Source organism: Desarmillaria tabescens (genome assembly GCF_030435595.1).
Source record: "Desarmillaria tabescens strain CCBAS 213 chromosome Unknown EV420scaffold_1, whole genome shotgun sequence".
Taxonomy (NCBI): domain Eukaryota; kingdom Fungi; phylum Basidiomycota; class Agaricomycetes; order Agaricales; family Physalacriaceae; genus Desarmillaria; species Desarmillaria tabescens.
In genome coordinates, this window is record NW_026848300.1 from 131,084 (window position 1) to 145,508 (window position 14,425).

General features: G+C 49.1%; 5 protein-coding genes across 5 annotated transcripts; 3 read left to right on the forward strand and 2 right to left on the reverse strand.

The window, feature by feature from the left end:
• The first annotated feature begins 17 nt into the window (after positions 1–17).
• EV420DRAFT_1296896 (cell division control protein 54) lies at positions 18–3,395 on the forward strand. Its single transcript, XM_060468343.1, has 8 exons — positions 18–314; positions 365–479; positions 531–1,219; positions 1,269–2,095; positions 2,145–2,260; positions 2,310–2,403; positions 2,459–2,734; positions 2,788–3,395. Exons 1-8 carry the CDS (start codon positions 71–73, stop codon positions 3,361–3,363), a joined length of 2,937 nt encoding a protein of 978 aa, XP_060338823.1. The 5' UTR covers positions 18–70; the 3' UTR covers positions 3,364–3,395.
• A 2,203-nt stretch (positions 3,396–5,598) lies between these two features.
• EV420DRAFT_1257915 (uncharacterized protein) lies at positions 5,599–6,289 on the reverse strand (the record flags this gene model as incomplete). The annotated part of the gene is made up of 2 exons (XM_060466862.1): positions 5,599–6,060; positions 6,110–6,289. Coding segments are annotated over 2 exons (642 nt in total), but the record flags the coding sequence as incomplete, so codon positions are not given.
• Positions 6,290–8,514: 2,225 nt separating this feature from the next.
• Positions 8,515–9,782, forward strand: EV420DRAFT_1258247 (uncharacterized protein; the record flags this gene model as incomplete). Its single annotated transcript, XM_060466878.1, has 4 exons — positions 8,515–9,025; positions 9,080–9,169; positions 9,227–9,545; positions 9,602–9,782. The coding sequence occupies 4 exons, from the start codon at positions 8,515–8,517 to the stop codon at positions 9,780–9,782; spliced, it is 1,101 nt and encodes a 366-aa protein (XP_060338825.1).
• Positions 9,783–9,879: 97 nt separating this feature from the next.
• EV420DRAFT_4170 (tryptophan synthase beta subunit-like PLP-dependent enzyme) lies at positions 9,880–11,695 on the forward strand. The gene is made up of 2 exons (XM_060482031.1): positions 9,880–10,614; positions 10,667–11,695. The coding sequence occupies exons 1-2, from the start codon at positions 10,315–10,317 to the stop codon at positions 11,423–11,425; spliced, it is 1,059 nt and encodes a 352-aa protein (XP_060338826.1). The 5' UTR covers positions 9,880–10,314; the 3' UTR covers positions 11,426–11,695.
• Positions 11,696–12,177: 482 nt separating this feature from the next.
• On the reverse strand, positions 12,178–13,703 carry EV420DRAFT_1492068 (uncharacterized protein). The gene is made up of 3 exons (XM_060470730.1): positions 13,568–13,703; positions 13,381–13,517; positions 12,178–13,327 (listed from the first exon to the last, which is right to left on the reverse strand). The coding sequence occupies exons 2-3, from the start codon at positions 13,423–13,425 to the stop codon at positions 12,458–12,460; spliced, it is 915 nt and encodes a 304-aa protein (XP_060338827.1). The 5' UTR covers positions 13,426–13,517; positions 13,568–13,703; the 3' UTR covers positions 12,178–12,457.
• Positions 13,704–14,425: the final 722 nt, after the last annotated feature.

Consider the following 14,425-nt stretch of genomic DNA (forward strand, 5'->3'; position numbering starts at 1 on the left):
TTGACGCGTCGCGGTCGTGACGCGACTGCTTCCCTTTACTCCTTCATCTGATCCTTGTTTCGTGTTGAACATGTCTTCTCCTCCCGAAATCAACCTACCGTCCGACGACGTCGATATGGAGGATGCCACTGTTCCTCAGCCATCATCGGATGCCAACCCAAATCCCCTTTTTTTCAAGGGTAGCACCCCGTCAGCAGCAGGCACCCCAGTGTCTCGACGAAGACAAAACGCGCCTGATAGTACACCTATGACAGGAATTATAGCGAGGAGGGCAGTCGGAATGGCTACACCGAAGAGGACACCACTTTTTGCAGGTGTGTCAGACGGCATGCGCTGTTACTGGTCTTACTGACGATGCTGTAAGGTGGAAGCTCGTCTCCAATGGCATATCCAAGTTCTTCTCCTGCTAAAGGAAGTAGACAACGCGTGACTATCGCTTCAGATGGCCCACCAGATTCAGACCACCTCGATTTCCCTCAGTATGTTAACATTTTTTGTCGCATTTTTTCTTAGCTAATTCGCGTGGAAAGGAGCCCTTCTCTCCTTCAAACGCCTACTCCTAGGAACCGTCGAGGAGATATCCATTCCTCTCTATCGATTACTCCCAGCTCAAGTGCACGTCGCCCCCGTCGGTCTGCCCCCAATGTCGAGCGATCCGACCCTTCCAACTCTGACGGTGCTAACCTCGACACCGCTCCACCTCTTTCTGCTCCAGAAGCATCTTCCGAAGAACCAGATGAGATTCGTGCCATCTGGGGTACCACCGTCAACCTCGCAGAAACTATGAAGCTCTTCCGCGACTTTCTCAAAGGCTTCAAAACGAAGTATCGTGTGGCTCACGACCGTGAGCACGGTCGGCCAACGCGTGCACTTGCCACTCCGGAGGAAGGGGAGGTGTTGTTGTATGAGACTTATCTGCGCCGATTGAGGCAGACCGGCGAAACGAACCTGAATCTGGATATGCAAAATCTCCTGGCGTATCCTCCTTCGAAGAAGCTTCATGGACAGTTGGTCAAATACCCACAGGAAGTTATACCAGCTATGGATCAAGTCTTGAAAGATCTTATGCTAGAGACAGCGGATATGGATCAGCAAGCTGGTATGGAAGGAATGGAGGGCGCTGATGGCGACGACGAGATCGCAGATATCATGGGCAAGGTATACAAAGTACGGCCGTTTGGCCTGAAGGCAGTCAATATGCGAGATCTAAATCCTACAGGTGAGAATACCATAAACTTTATTCGTCAAATTGCTAATCATGCCAACAGATACGGATAAGCTTGTCAGCATCAAAGGCCTTGTTATTCGTGCCACTCCCGTCATCCCTGACATGAAAGTTGCGTTCTTCCGCTGCTTGACATGTTCACACACTGTCCAAGTTGAAATCGACCGAGGCAAGATCGAAGAACCAGCACGGTGTCCCCGAGACGTCTGTGCCTCCATGGGGACAATGTCGCTCGTCCACAATCGTTGTGAATTTGCCGACAGGCAAGTTATCCGCCTGCAGGAGACTCCTGATGCCGTACCTGATGGCCAGACGCCTCACACTGTATCTCTCAGCGTATACGATGAACTCGTCGACGTCTCAAAGCCCGGTGATGGACTCATCGTCTCTGGCATTTTCCGCAGCGTACCCGTCAGAGTCAACCCGAACCAGAGGACAATGAAGAGCCTTTTCAAGACGTACTTGGATGTCGTTCATGTTAAGCTCGGTTCGGGGACAGGGCTTGGATTTGACAAATCGACGCGCCCGGCCGGAGGTGACCGCGTACCAGGAGTTGGCGGAGTTGGGGACGGCGTTGATGACGAGGAAGAAGAGCGAGGCCGGGATGGGAGACAAACTCGCAGGGCTGAGATGGAAGATAAGATTCGGCAGCTGAGCATGAGACCGGATATCTACGATGTGCTTTCACAATCCCTTGCGCCTTCGATCTGGGAAATGGACGACGTCAAGAAAGGTATCTTGCTGCAACTCTTCGGAGGCACCAACAAGAGCATTGCTCGTGGTGGAGGTGGAGGTGGCCCACGATACCGAGGGGACATCAATGTTCTATTGGTCGGTGACCCGGGTACGAGTAAATCGCAGATCTTACAGGTTGGGTTTCCATTACTATGAGACGAGAAGTACTAACGTTTTTCCTTAGTATGTGCATAAGATTGCTCCCCGTGGGGTATACACGTCTGGAAAGAGCTCGTCCGCTGTCGGTTTGACAGCGTACGTTACTCGTGACCCGGATTCCAAACAGCTCGTTTTGCAAAGGTAAGCCTGGTGCTGTTGTTTCCTAATCGAAGGCTGACGATGTTCCCAGCGGAGCACTCGTTCTGAGTGATGGTGGTGTCTGTTGTATCGATGAGTTTGATAAGATGGCGGATGCCACACGGAGTGTGTTGCACGAAGTCATGGTAAGTCTGATGACCCCCGTTTGTGACATGCTGTTCACCGCACACATACCTGAAGGAACAACAAACTGTATCGATTGCGAAAGCGGGAATTATTACGACCCTCAATGCGCGAACATCGATCCTAGCCGCAGCTAACCCGGTCGGGTCTAAATATGATGTTGACCTCCCCATTACACGGAACATTGATTTACCTCCAACGCTTATATCTCGATTCGACCTTCTATACCTCGTCCTAGACCAGGTGGATGAGACTCTTGACCGGCGACTAGCACAGCACTTGGTAGGACTTTATCTGGAAGATACACCGGCTTCAGCAAATACTGACATTCTAGTAAGCCCGTTTCATTCAATTAATGCTGTTTCATTGACATTTCCTTTTTGCAGCCCGTAAATGAGCTCTCTGCATACATCGACTATGCACGTAATAAAGTCTATCCCGTGATCACCGAAGACGCAGGAGCAGAACTCGTCCGTTCCTATGTCGAGATGCGCAACATGGGAGACGACCCGCGCGCGAGTGAAAAGCGGATTACTGCGACGACTCGACAGTTGGAGAGCATGATCCGACTGTCGGAAGGCCATGCACGGATGCGATTGTCTGAATTCGTGGAAGTGGACGATGTACGGGAGGCATACCGGTTAATGCGTGAGGCTATCAGGACGAGCGCTATGGATCCTCGGACTGGGAAGATTGATATGGGCATGTTGAATACGGGTACAGGACAAGGACAGAGGAAACTGAGAGATGATATGCGGAAGGAGATATTGAATGTTCTGAATAGCACTGGAGGAGGAAGGGGAGTTAGATGGGCCGATGCTATCAAAGCTCTTGGCAGCCAGAGCAGCGTCAGGATCGATCCCGCAGAGTTTTCTGAAGTCATCAAAGGTCTGGAGAACGAAGGTCTGTTGAAGGTTGTCGGAGAAAGGGATAGGCGTATGATTCGGAAGATAGATGGTTGATGTACAGATATCTTGCTTTTGTAGCATGCTTGTTGTATATGTATTAATTTATTCGGCTGTATCAACGTATTTCAGAGCTACGACACGTGCTTCAAACATTCGCTGAAGATAGGCTATCTCTGGTGCATCTTTATCTCACAAAGTTTAACATTCTTATCAGCTAAACCTGAAGCCCCTGTTCCGGCGTACCCTTCGGCTTTCGACCAAGACACCGTCCTAAAAAACGATGTATATGGCCTGCTGGGGGCTGCGATGGCGATGAATCAGAGAGGACCTAGATCGACAGTCTGTGAAAGGCAGCATTTGAGGAAAGGAATGTCAGCTTACTACGGTATGTGTTCTGCCATCGAAGAAGTCATCAAGCACCTGTATCGCGTATGTGATGTTGGCTTTTTTGGTTTGTACTTCGTCGGTCTGCAGTGGGCGAAGCTCATTATTTCGCCATACGAGCTGTGTACCGGATAGGTCCTCGCCATCACTTTCTACCAGATCACGAAGTTTCCTGCGACACTCATCCCAGGCAGCATCTCGTGGACGCAGCTGTACTAGCGTCGTGATGTCCCTGTACAAGAAATCCTGGATCGTATACTTGAAATTGTGTATGGCCAAGATCGAACACGCAGTGTAAAGATTAGGTGGGCTATGGAGGTAGTCCATGTGCATCCGAAGCGTTGCTCCATCCGATTCGTGTTGCAGGGCAGAGACTCCTGCAACGTACTCGCTAACCATGGGAACGGAGGCTTCATGAAACATGTGAGTTCCAAGAAACTCCAGAAATTGATTTTCAAGGAACGCAGAAAAAGCTACTGGAATGCGCCTTGCGAGGAGATCTGTCAACGCGTCACACCCTATGTTGGACTGGTAAACCGAAGGGGACGTATTGTCCCAATGTGCTGTGATATGGTGAAGTATTGATCGTGGACCGCACAAAGAACAAGCTGAAGGGGAGATCTTAGTCAAAGATTGATAGGAAAAGATTGCACCGTCTCCCAAGTTGCACAACTCGTTCCACTGTGGCACGATATCATGTGAACCTGGTTCCAGAATGGCGCAAGGAACAAGGATATCTTCAAGCACCGTTATGAGAGCAGCAGCTTCCTGGGGTATGAACGTTTTCCGACGGATTGAAGAAGTTGCATCGTTTAACATCCCAATAATGGTGGTATGAGACGTATCAGGATCGGGAAGAGAAAGTCTATGAAACAGGAATTTGATGACCGCAACAAACAGCCTCAGAGATTGGGGCAACGATGGATCTTTGATGAACTTTGAGAACATGTAGAGGACATCGTCGTAGATTTTGTCAAGAAAATAAGGTAACGCATACACGAAATCAACAACCAATGGAGAATTGAAGTCCTGTGTTAAGCCCTGTGATGTGTGGAACGAGCGTACGATGGCAGAGCAGAGATGGAGGGGAAATGCATTGGTGTAATCATCATTATCGGGATCCAAGGGATTAAGGTCCTGTATCGACGCCATTATAAGATGAAACCAACAACGTGGTGGCAGCTGTGAAGAACGGACAATGTCCATGAAAAATTTGCCCGGAAGGACGAACTCTTCATCTTCCTTGACCAAGGCATAATCACCGACGGATAGGATCGCAGTGGCGAGCTCAAAGGAATCAATATTGTGGAAACAAGTAAAATGATCCCTTCTGGTAGAACGAGGATTGAAGCGAAGTAGACGATCGAGTTTGAGTTCCATGCCAGGCACTGGTTCATAATCACTACCAAAACCGCCATGATTCTGCAAGCAGCATCCAAGCAAAGACTCCTTCAAGGTATCCATTGCCCTGGTATCTGCTTGAAGTGCAAAAAACATTTCTTGGGATGCCAGCGGTAGCCCCCCAATTGACTGCATCACTATACTTTGGACAGTGGGATTGGAAGAGACTGAGAAGAGCCAGTCCAATGCTTCAGCCGCGAGACTGAGTGACACGCACTGCACGGACTCGGACTCTATCATTGTCAGCGACGTTGTATTCCTGGTTTCCAGAGGGAGACAATGCATCATGTCACTGAAGCTTCGTCGCTTCCATGCATCAGGGAAAAGATGTATTCTGCTCCATGTCACTCGTGGGACAATACGACAAAAAGAGGCGTAGACAAGATCGCAGAGAGGAGTACGATAAGGGCACTGAGGGAAGATAATGGGGAGGATAGCTGCCGATACATACGCGGCGTAGACGATGGCAGTTGCTGCACAAATGGTCCACGACAGAGCGGCCCGGAGTGGATGAAGGAAAACTACCAAGCCGCCGAGAAAAATTGCTAGAGCGAGATGCATAAAGACAGGGAGGAGTCCTATGATAACTTGAACATGCCATTTTTGAAACCCGGCATACCGAAACTGACGAGTAAAACTGCGGTCGCGTGGTGTTCCTGAAGGGAGGGCAACATAATGGTGCAGCCACTGCTTCACGAGAACGGCAACGAGTGCAGTCGTAATGCTTAGGAACAGACTCGTGAACCAAAGTCCGTTCACCCAAACGTCCGTAGTAGCAGGAACAAAAGTGATGGTGGGATTGAGTGAAGAAGGGGTGATGGTGTCGACCGGGGAGCCGTTGACAATAGCACGTTGAATAAGGACCGATTCATAAAGTAGGGAAGCCGACATGGCAGCATAGTCTGGTTGCAAACTCTGCGACGTTTGGACCACAAATGTCGTCACAATGGCCGAGAAAAGACCCGCCTTCGACAATGCTCAGTAACGAAGTAAAGCAAGGCAACCATAAACTCACAAATACGAGCAATACGTCGACATTATCTCGGGATTCTTCGACCATGTTGGCGTCGTGAATCTTGCTTTCGTCTTCGTACGTTCTCCAAACCCTCGCATTCGGTGTTGTTTCTTCATAGATGGCATCCTCGGGGTATTTCTCTTCATAGTTGTACTGATCATTTCCTGTGTAGCATTTCATAAGATACGAAGCAGAAAAAGAAGGATTCTCCACACCTTTCCTAGCTGTAAGATTCGATCTTCTCATTGCCCCAAAAATCTTCTTTGCATTGGCCATATTGTCAGGATAATTGACAGGGGTGGCGGGGACATCATCCTGCTCCTTCTCTCCTCCACCTTCCTCGATTTCTATCTTCCGGCCATTCTCAGTCTGGTCACGTCCGTACTCCCCACTTTGATCGGCGACTGGTGCGTTCTCTTCCCGTTCGGCAGCACTTGGATTCGAGGAGGCATTGCTTTGTGAGTTCGACATGTTGGAACGTTGTGGGTGGCGCCTAAGTCATTAACAGCCGCTTCTGATTTGAAAGTGCGGTGCCTATGGATAGATGCGATGAACCGGCGATTAACAGCTGACTGTCTATGGTGTTGGTGCCAATACAAGTGTGGCTCGAGGGCGCTGAAGAAAGCGGTGGTATTACCGACCTAGAAGGACACGCTATTGAACGAAAGAGCCTTGCCGGACTCGACTGGATTGACCAGAACAGACCAGAGCGGCAGTCTCGAGTGAGTGGTTATATCTCGATCCCGGGTACCTGAGGATGTTGAAACGAAGAAGCCCCAGATGAAGCGAAGTACAACGGAGAAACTCGGATGATCAGGCCTGACTTACTCGGACTTCCGCGGACACCGTCGGCTTGCAGCAATGTACGCTGAGTTGTGGTATTCTTTAGATTATAGCAGAATTAAAAGACATTTCTACACTGCTACTGGCTCAGAAACGCTTGATAAGGTTCATTGGGGTAAAACATCAACACCGACTCAGCCCTCGTCACCATAACAAGGTTATGATCCGGTCGTAGGGCCTATGGAGCCAATTGCGGGAGCCGTTGAACCTCTGGGTATCCGGCACCTTCGTGGCAAGTGTTTGGCTTATTGCGGGTGGTCGGCATGTGCAAACGGATAGCGACGTGCAAATTTCGACACAGCACGGCTTTCTCTAGACCCACAAATAAATTTATTGTGCATTACTGATTATACAACGTTGTTCAGTTGTAACATTTTTAAAAACGAGGTTGTAATTTGTCGATATAGAGTGTTTAACGTTTAACGCTAAAAAGCGGACTTGAGTCTTGAGAAAGCCAGTGATGTAATGATAAACTGAGGAATTGACAATGGCATTGCAGCAGTAACTTCCACGATAGTCAAGAAAATACCATAGTACCATAGTACCACTGAAAAATCACGATACCTGGAGAGTCGACAATGCATAGACTCTCTCGAGTGTCGGAGTCTCGAAAGCATCCATTTTCATTTCTTCATGTACATTTATTATTTTCTAGATACTATGTCAGTTCGGACTTTGTGCCTTTTCTCCTCTTACGTCTAAGTTCGACATTGAATAATCGACTCAACACTGGCCCCGGGGCAATCCGGCAGATAAATAGCAAGGTGCCGAATAGTTGCTCAGGAAGCGGATGATACCGAAGTGGGGGATCGAGATATAACCACTTACTACAAACTCCCAGAGCGGGTACGGTGCAGGGCCGTCCAAAAATAAATAAATAAAAAGAAACTCTGGGGTAGTTCTCTTGCACAGCCATCATGTGGATCACTTCCTACCCACCGCCGTTCTCAGACGACTACCATCCTTTTTACTTGGCGTATGCATACCATCGATTTTCAAAGTAGCTCTGTGATGTAACCAATCGCTTGTACACCGTTAATAAGAACAAATGGGAAATACACGCAACTATTACCGTTGTTTGAAGAGTGAGTCGGTTCCAGTGATAACCAGTATGTTCTGTCTCAAATCTCTCTGGTGACTGTCCTTATTGGTGTCTTCAATAATTTGGAACTGATGCTATGCCATGTCTTGCAGCGATACTGGACACTGATATGTCTCGTCTCGATGCTCCCGTTCGGTCCGTGCGCCTGTCTCAGTGAATCCACCCCACGCGGCGTCGTTTCATCCTGCGACTCTTCCGAGGAATTGCCGAGGATGGAGCTCACAGGAATCCAGAAGGATACCGGGTCAATGTCTACCAGTGTCTACCACATGGAAGCCAATCACAGACATCCGCGCCCACGTGTGTCTAATACCGTTTGTCTCTCAGTGTTGCCATAGTCGCGTCCTCTGTACTGTGTTTTTCTAGACGTGGTGCGCTGACTAATTCCTGTGCCTCTCAGCAGCATATAACTACCACTCTCCTCACATTCGTTTTTCTCACTCGTTCATCGTCCATCACTATGCGATTCACTTCTATCTTCCTTCTCTTCGTTTTGGCTACTGCTCGAGCCACGCCAGTAACATATCACTTGTCGCTCGGTTCTCCGAATGAGGTCCTTTTATTCGACGCGCCCGCCTTTCAGGACCCGGATAATATTTCCAACAGTCTCGTCAGCTTGCAATCCTTCGTCTATTTCAAACAGCCCGATTTAACGGCCTTGACGAGTACCCTCACCCCGTGGCTGACATTGCTGAAGGTTAGCGGTATCGACACGGCACTGGAGAGACTAAAGTTGTTTGCTGCCGTTGGAGTGCCAGGTGTGTCGCTTTCGGTGGACGTCGCCGGGTGCAATGAGAAGGCGACGCTGTCTGCCACGTCGGGCTTACCAGACCTTGGATTGGCTGCGACTAATGCATCCGTGGGACACTGCAATGGAGGAAGCACTTTTACTGGGACGTTGTCCCATGCTGGCGATACGGTCACTACAACGATATTTCCATCAGGCACTGATGGCTTTGGAGTTATTTCCGGTACGCGTCCATTTAGATTCGTTTGATTTCGTGATGGACTGACTCTTTCTCTAGACATCGACGATACCGTTAAAGTGACCCACGTTCTGGACCGGCTTGAATCCATTAAGACAACTCTCTTCGATACTCCGGAGCCTGTATCAGGTGACTTGCCAATTGCTTGCTTAGTCCTTCTCTTGAGGCTCACTCAGTGATTTCTAGGCATGCCTGATCTGTACGCGTCTCTTGCTCAGTCACTCAACGATCCTGCATTCATCTATATCACGGGATCTCCTTACCAGCTCTTCCCATTCCTTCGCGACTTTTTGAATACGTCTTTCCTCAAGAGCCGCGGTCCTATCTTTTCACAGAATGTGACCCTCGAAGATGTTACCCAAGTCATTGATGTCCTCTTCAACCCCAACGACATCTTGAACTTCAAGCTCTCTCAGATTGATCGCGTCCATGGCATATACCCGGGCAAGACGTTTTTAACTGTCGGCGACTCGACACAGTCGGACCCAGAGGTATATGCTGAAGCGTGAGTCAGATATTTTGACTCGAATGAGCGTGGGTTGATTGATGATGGTCTTACAGGTACAGGAAGTACGGCGACTTTATCCGATGTATCTGGATTCGCCAAGTGGATGGTGCCAACAATACCGACGCGAGATTTGTTACCGCTTTCCAGGGTGTTCCAGAAAGCAAGTACAGAATTTACACGGATGGTGACATTGCCGGCCTTGCAAACATTGATGTTGCAGGAGGTACATGTTAACGCACGGTTATTATAGATATCTATCGTGTTATTTATACCCTATTTGATACTATTCTTGCAGACGACTTCCGCTCACTTCTATGACGCATAGATGCTGCCCAAAAGGTTCGGAGACCGGAAGCTAATTATCTTTGCTTTTATACGTATGATTGTGGATGACTGACACGGCTTGCCTGCATCTTCTTAGGTCGGTTGGTCTGAAATCAGCCGCCTAGGGACAAATCCGATTTGTTCAATCCTTGGATAGGCATGACCTTTTGTGACTTGCAGATTCCTTCCAGATAGCAACTTCTCAGTCACCTATGGAGGTCCTATGATATCTTTCGACTTCGATTGACTACCTTCCATGGCGCATAGATGTCGCGACAGCCTACAGGCAATATTGAATGAATTTGGAATTGATCGATCCGCTTCCCCACACTACGACTTGGCCACGGCGTCTGGACTCTGACTGAAATCTGATAAAGAAATTCCAGTCAGATTAAGTACTGATCTGCGAGAATTATCTCTCCCTCCCTTCACGCACACGACGATGGCCTTTACGCTCCCATCCCCATTTAACGAGCTCCCAAGGGAGCCTTTGCTCTTCGGACCCTCGCCTATCCATACCCTCAACCGGATGACCGAGGATCTTGGCGGCACAGTCAAGATATGGGCTAAACGCGATGACTGCAACTCCGGACTTGCTTTCGGCGGCAATAAAATGCGAAAGCTAGAGTACCTCTTAGCGGAAGCTCTCGCCAAAGGTGCCGACACTCTGGTGAGCATCGGAGGCGTACAGAGCAATCATACGCGACAGGTCGCGGCGGTCGCAGCGAAATACGGGCTAAAAGTACATTCGAACACCACCGACGAGTTTCATTCAATACTGACCTTCGCATTAGGCTAAACTGGTTCAAGAGCACTGGGTAGACTGGGAAGACGTCGTTTACGACAAAGTAGGAAACCTGCAGCTCTCACGGTTAATGGGAGCCGAACCTCGGCTGGATCCCTCCACCTTTGGCATCGAACACAAACCCACCGCAGCCTCTCTCACCGCAGAAGTCGAAGCCGAGGGTGGGAAACCCTACTATATCCCCGCTGGAGCCTCTGACCATCCCCTCGGCGGGCTCGGATTCGCTCGATGGGCATTCGAAGTCGCCGCGCAGGAAAAAGAACTGGGCGTGTTCTTCGACACGATCATCGTATGTGCCGTGACCGGATCCACGTTCGCGGGTATGATCGCGGGGTTCAAGCTCCTTGCCAAGCTTGATCCCTCCTCCCCACCCCGTCGCGTGATTGGGATCGACGCGTCTGCGAAGCCTGCAGAGACCAAGGCACAGGTTCTGCGCATTGCGAAGAACACTTCTGTGAAGATTGGGTTGAGTGAGGCGGATATTACTGAGGCGGATGTGATTTTGGATGAGAGGTACCATGCGGGGTCGTATGGTATACCCGATAAGCAGACGATCGAGGCTATAAAGTACGGAGCGAGGATGGACGCATTCATTACGGATCCTGTGTATGAGGGGAAGAGTCTTGCTGGGATGGTTGATATGATTAAAAAGGGAGAAATTAAAGGAGGGAATGTTCTTTACGCGCATTTGGGTGGACAGTTGGCGCTCAATGCGTATTCGGACATGGAGAACAGGGTGGGAGCCTGAACGGGGTCATTGTTGTGTACCCGGGTGTAATATTAACTAAGAAATCGATGTACTTTAGTCTCGTACCCACCCGTTTCGTGAGATCTTGCCCTCCTCACTGCGTCCGGAGAGATCGGACCGTGTCACGCGAGCGGAGTTACAAAAGGGAGGGCAGAGATCTCACTGAAACGTCTGGGGCATTTGGGCTCGATATCACCCCTCCTCCAAATAATGATGCCATAATATAACTATATTTAGACCACTTTTTGTAGCGCAATAGCACTCCCTTCGTCTAATGGCCAGTCGAACCTTCCGAGAATGGACTTCACTGATCTACAATGTTGACGGTGATCCAGACAGGCATTCAGAATCTGATTCCGAACCCGAAGATTCACTTTCTCAATCCCTCGGAAGACCACGCCCAAGGAGGGAATTAATCAGCCGAAGTGGAGGAAACTGCAATTGCTGAGCAGGTCTTACCAGTCCTGTCGTTTATGAAGATTGTCGGGCTTAGTTGCCTGAGTTTCTGGATGCACTCAGCTAGCAAAAAATGAACCAAGATGCCGGATGGCAAGAGAGGATGCTGGCGACGATGTCAACGATCGCGGTACGCGTATGACAAAGATGAAATCATAGTAAAATTTGAAAATAGTAGGAGGAGGGGTGAAATCGAGCCCAAATGCCCCAGACGTTCTGGCGTGAGTCCTGCACCAAATTTTCAACTCCGCCGCACGTGGCAACTAACACGTGGTCACGCCAGAACGGATGGGGACGAGACTAGATGTACTTGTAGTGCGCTCCTAGGCTATTGGAATTCGGCGATCAATTATGACGATATAGTTGGCAACGCCTCGTTCCCTCGTTCAAACATTTATTCGTAGCCACTTTTTGTTTTACGATTGTACCCCTCACCGACAACCCTTATTTTGTTTCTTATCGTCGACAGACAATGTAGAAAGACGAAAATCGGGCCATACTACATTCTCTTGGAATTCAAGGAAACCTGCACCATAGTGTTTGTATTATGACCCTAATACGACAACTTTCTCGGCGTTATGAGCGGATTTTTTTTCCGCGCCTCCCAGCCTGGATGGACCAGCAGTTCGCCAGCAATATCAGCATCGTCTGCGCTGTGATATTACACTGCTCGATTTCCGCCATTTCCTTCCAATTTTCATCCTCTTCTGTATCGTCGGAACTAGAATCGCTCTCTGTATCACTGTCTTCATCATCGTGACAAGAACATGGCCGCTTCCTGCTCCTTCCTTGCTCCTTTGCCTTTCTCTTCGGAGACGGTAGGTCACCTGCTACACGTTCTATGATGTTGTAATAATTAGAGGTGCCGAAGGAATGGTAGAAGGAAATGATCGTTCGCAAATCTTGGAGCTGGACCTGCGAAGGGTCCTGCTTGATCTTCCGTGGTTTTCGCTCGCTTTGGTGCGCATCACGTTCAGCCGGATGCACCTGTGGATCCCAACCATACACCTGGAAGAGAGGGCATGGCTTGTCGTGAGTCCAAAAGGCTTCCTGTCGATCGCAAGTCAAAAATTTCCCAAAATAAGCACAGGAAAGGATGCATACTCCCCGATATATGAACCACCAATACCTATCGTAAGTCTCATGGAACTGGCACTCCAGCATCATGCCATTTACTGGCATTTCTACGTGGGGTAACCAACCCAGCGCGTAACGCTTTATTGCCGATATGGGAAATCTTACATCTAGAAAACCCTCGGGCTCGCCGTTATAAGTTGGCTCCAATTGAGGATAACAGATGTCATGAATACGATTTGAAAGCCCCGGTAGAGCTTCGTATGCTCCATCGTTCTGTCCACATTCAATGATGTGACAGGCATTTGGCAATAGGCAGTCCGTGAAGGGACAGCGAGCGTCAGGGTAATCCCCTTTGGCAGAAATGGCCCACTATAAGATGCAGACTTCAATCATGATCACTACTACAGCATAGATTATCTTACATTCCTGGGGTGCTGAAGACACACAGCTTTGAGGTCGTTTGTCATCACGTTCAAAAATTTTAGTACTTACGTTGCTCTTGTCCTCGACGGTCAATTGCATGCGCAGTTTGGTCAGATTCGCGGTGGGCGGCGAGCTCCTATGAAAGGGTAAACAAAGGGCATATTGAGGCAATAGCATGATACATACCCCTCCACCTTGATCCATAGTATTTTCCCTGCCAGTTCCTTCAGCGGCATAGAGAGCTCCTCTTGGGACAGACGACGCCCAGGCTCTTGATTCGTTGCAGAGTGCACGCCGTGAAACGTGAATCGGTAAATATTGTCTTTGCGCGGATTTGAGTCGGCGAGAGCATCTGAAGGAATATAGAATCCGCACAATGAGCCTCGAGCGATACTCAGGAGAGCCTCTGCAGTTAAAACCGCTTGGGTATCGATGGGCATCGGTAAGCTCTGACGAGTTTTCGAGGAGCTGCCAGGCAATAATGGAACGGCGAATATAGTTTCTTTGTGGAGTTTTGTTTCCTTCCACCAGCAAACTACTTGAACGTATCTTGAATCTGGCTGTACCAAAGGCATTGGTGATGAGAGATTGAGGGACGACTGTTTCATGCAGACTCCAGAATTTTTATTTATCAGCAAGTGAAACAAATGACTCCATGAAGACCGAAGCATCAAGAAAGAGGTGGAGGATTCTCTAGTCGTCCGTATAGACATCCAGTGTTTACTTTCGAAAATTCCTATCATTGATTGTCGTGGAATGAACGAAGTAGGGGGTCGACGTATCTGCCACGGTACGAATGATCAACCCAAGAAACGGTGCATGCGCTATGAGGAGACGCACACAAAGGTCGAGTGCCAGGAGGTGGTTGATCGTTTGAAACAGAACTCCGGTCGCAGCCGACGCCTCTTTCTCTACAACCACGATTATCATCGACACGTGCCAATTCCATTCTTCAGGGCATTCCTCGTCCTTTAGGTCTTTAGGGATCATCCCCAGTCACCAGTGCACATAGACGGAAGACGAGGTCAACGGATATGACGCAGT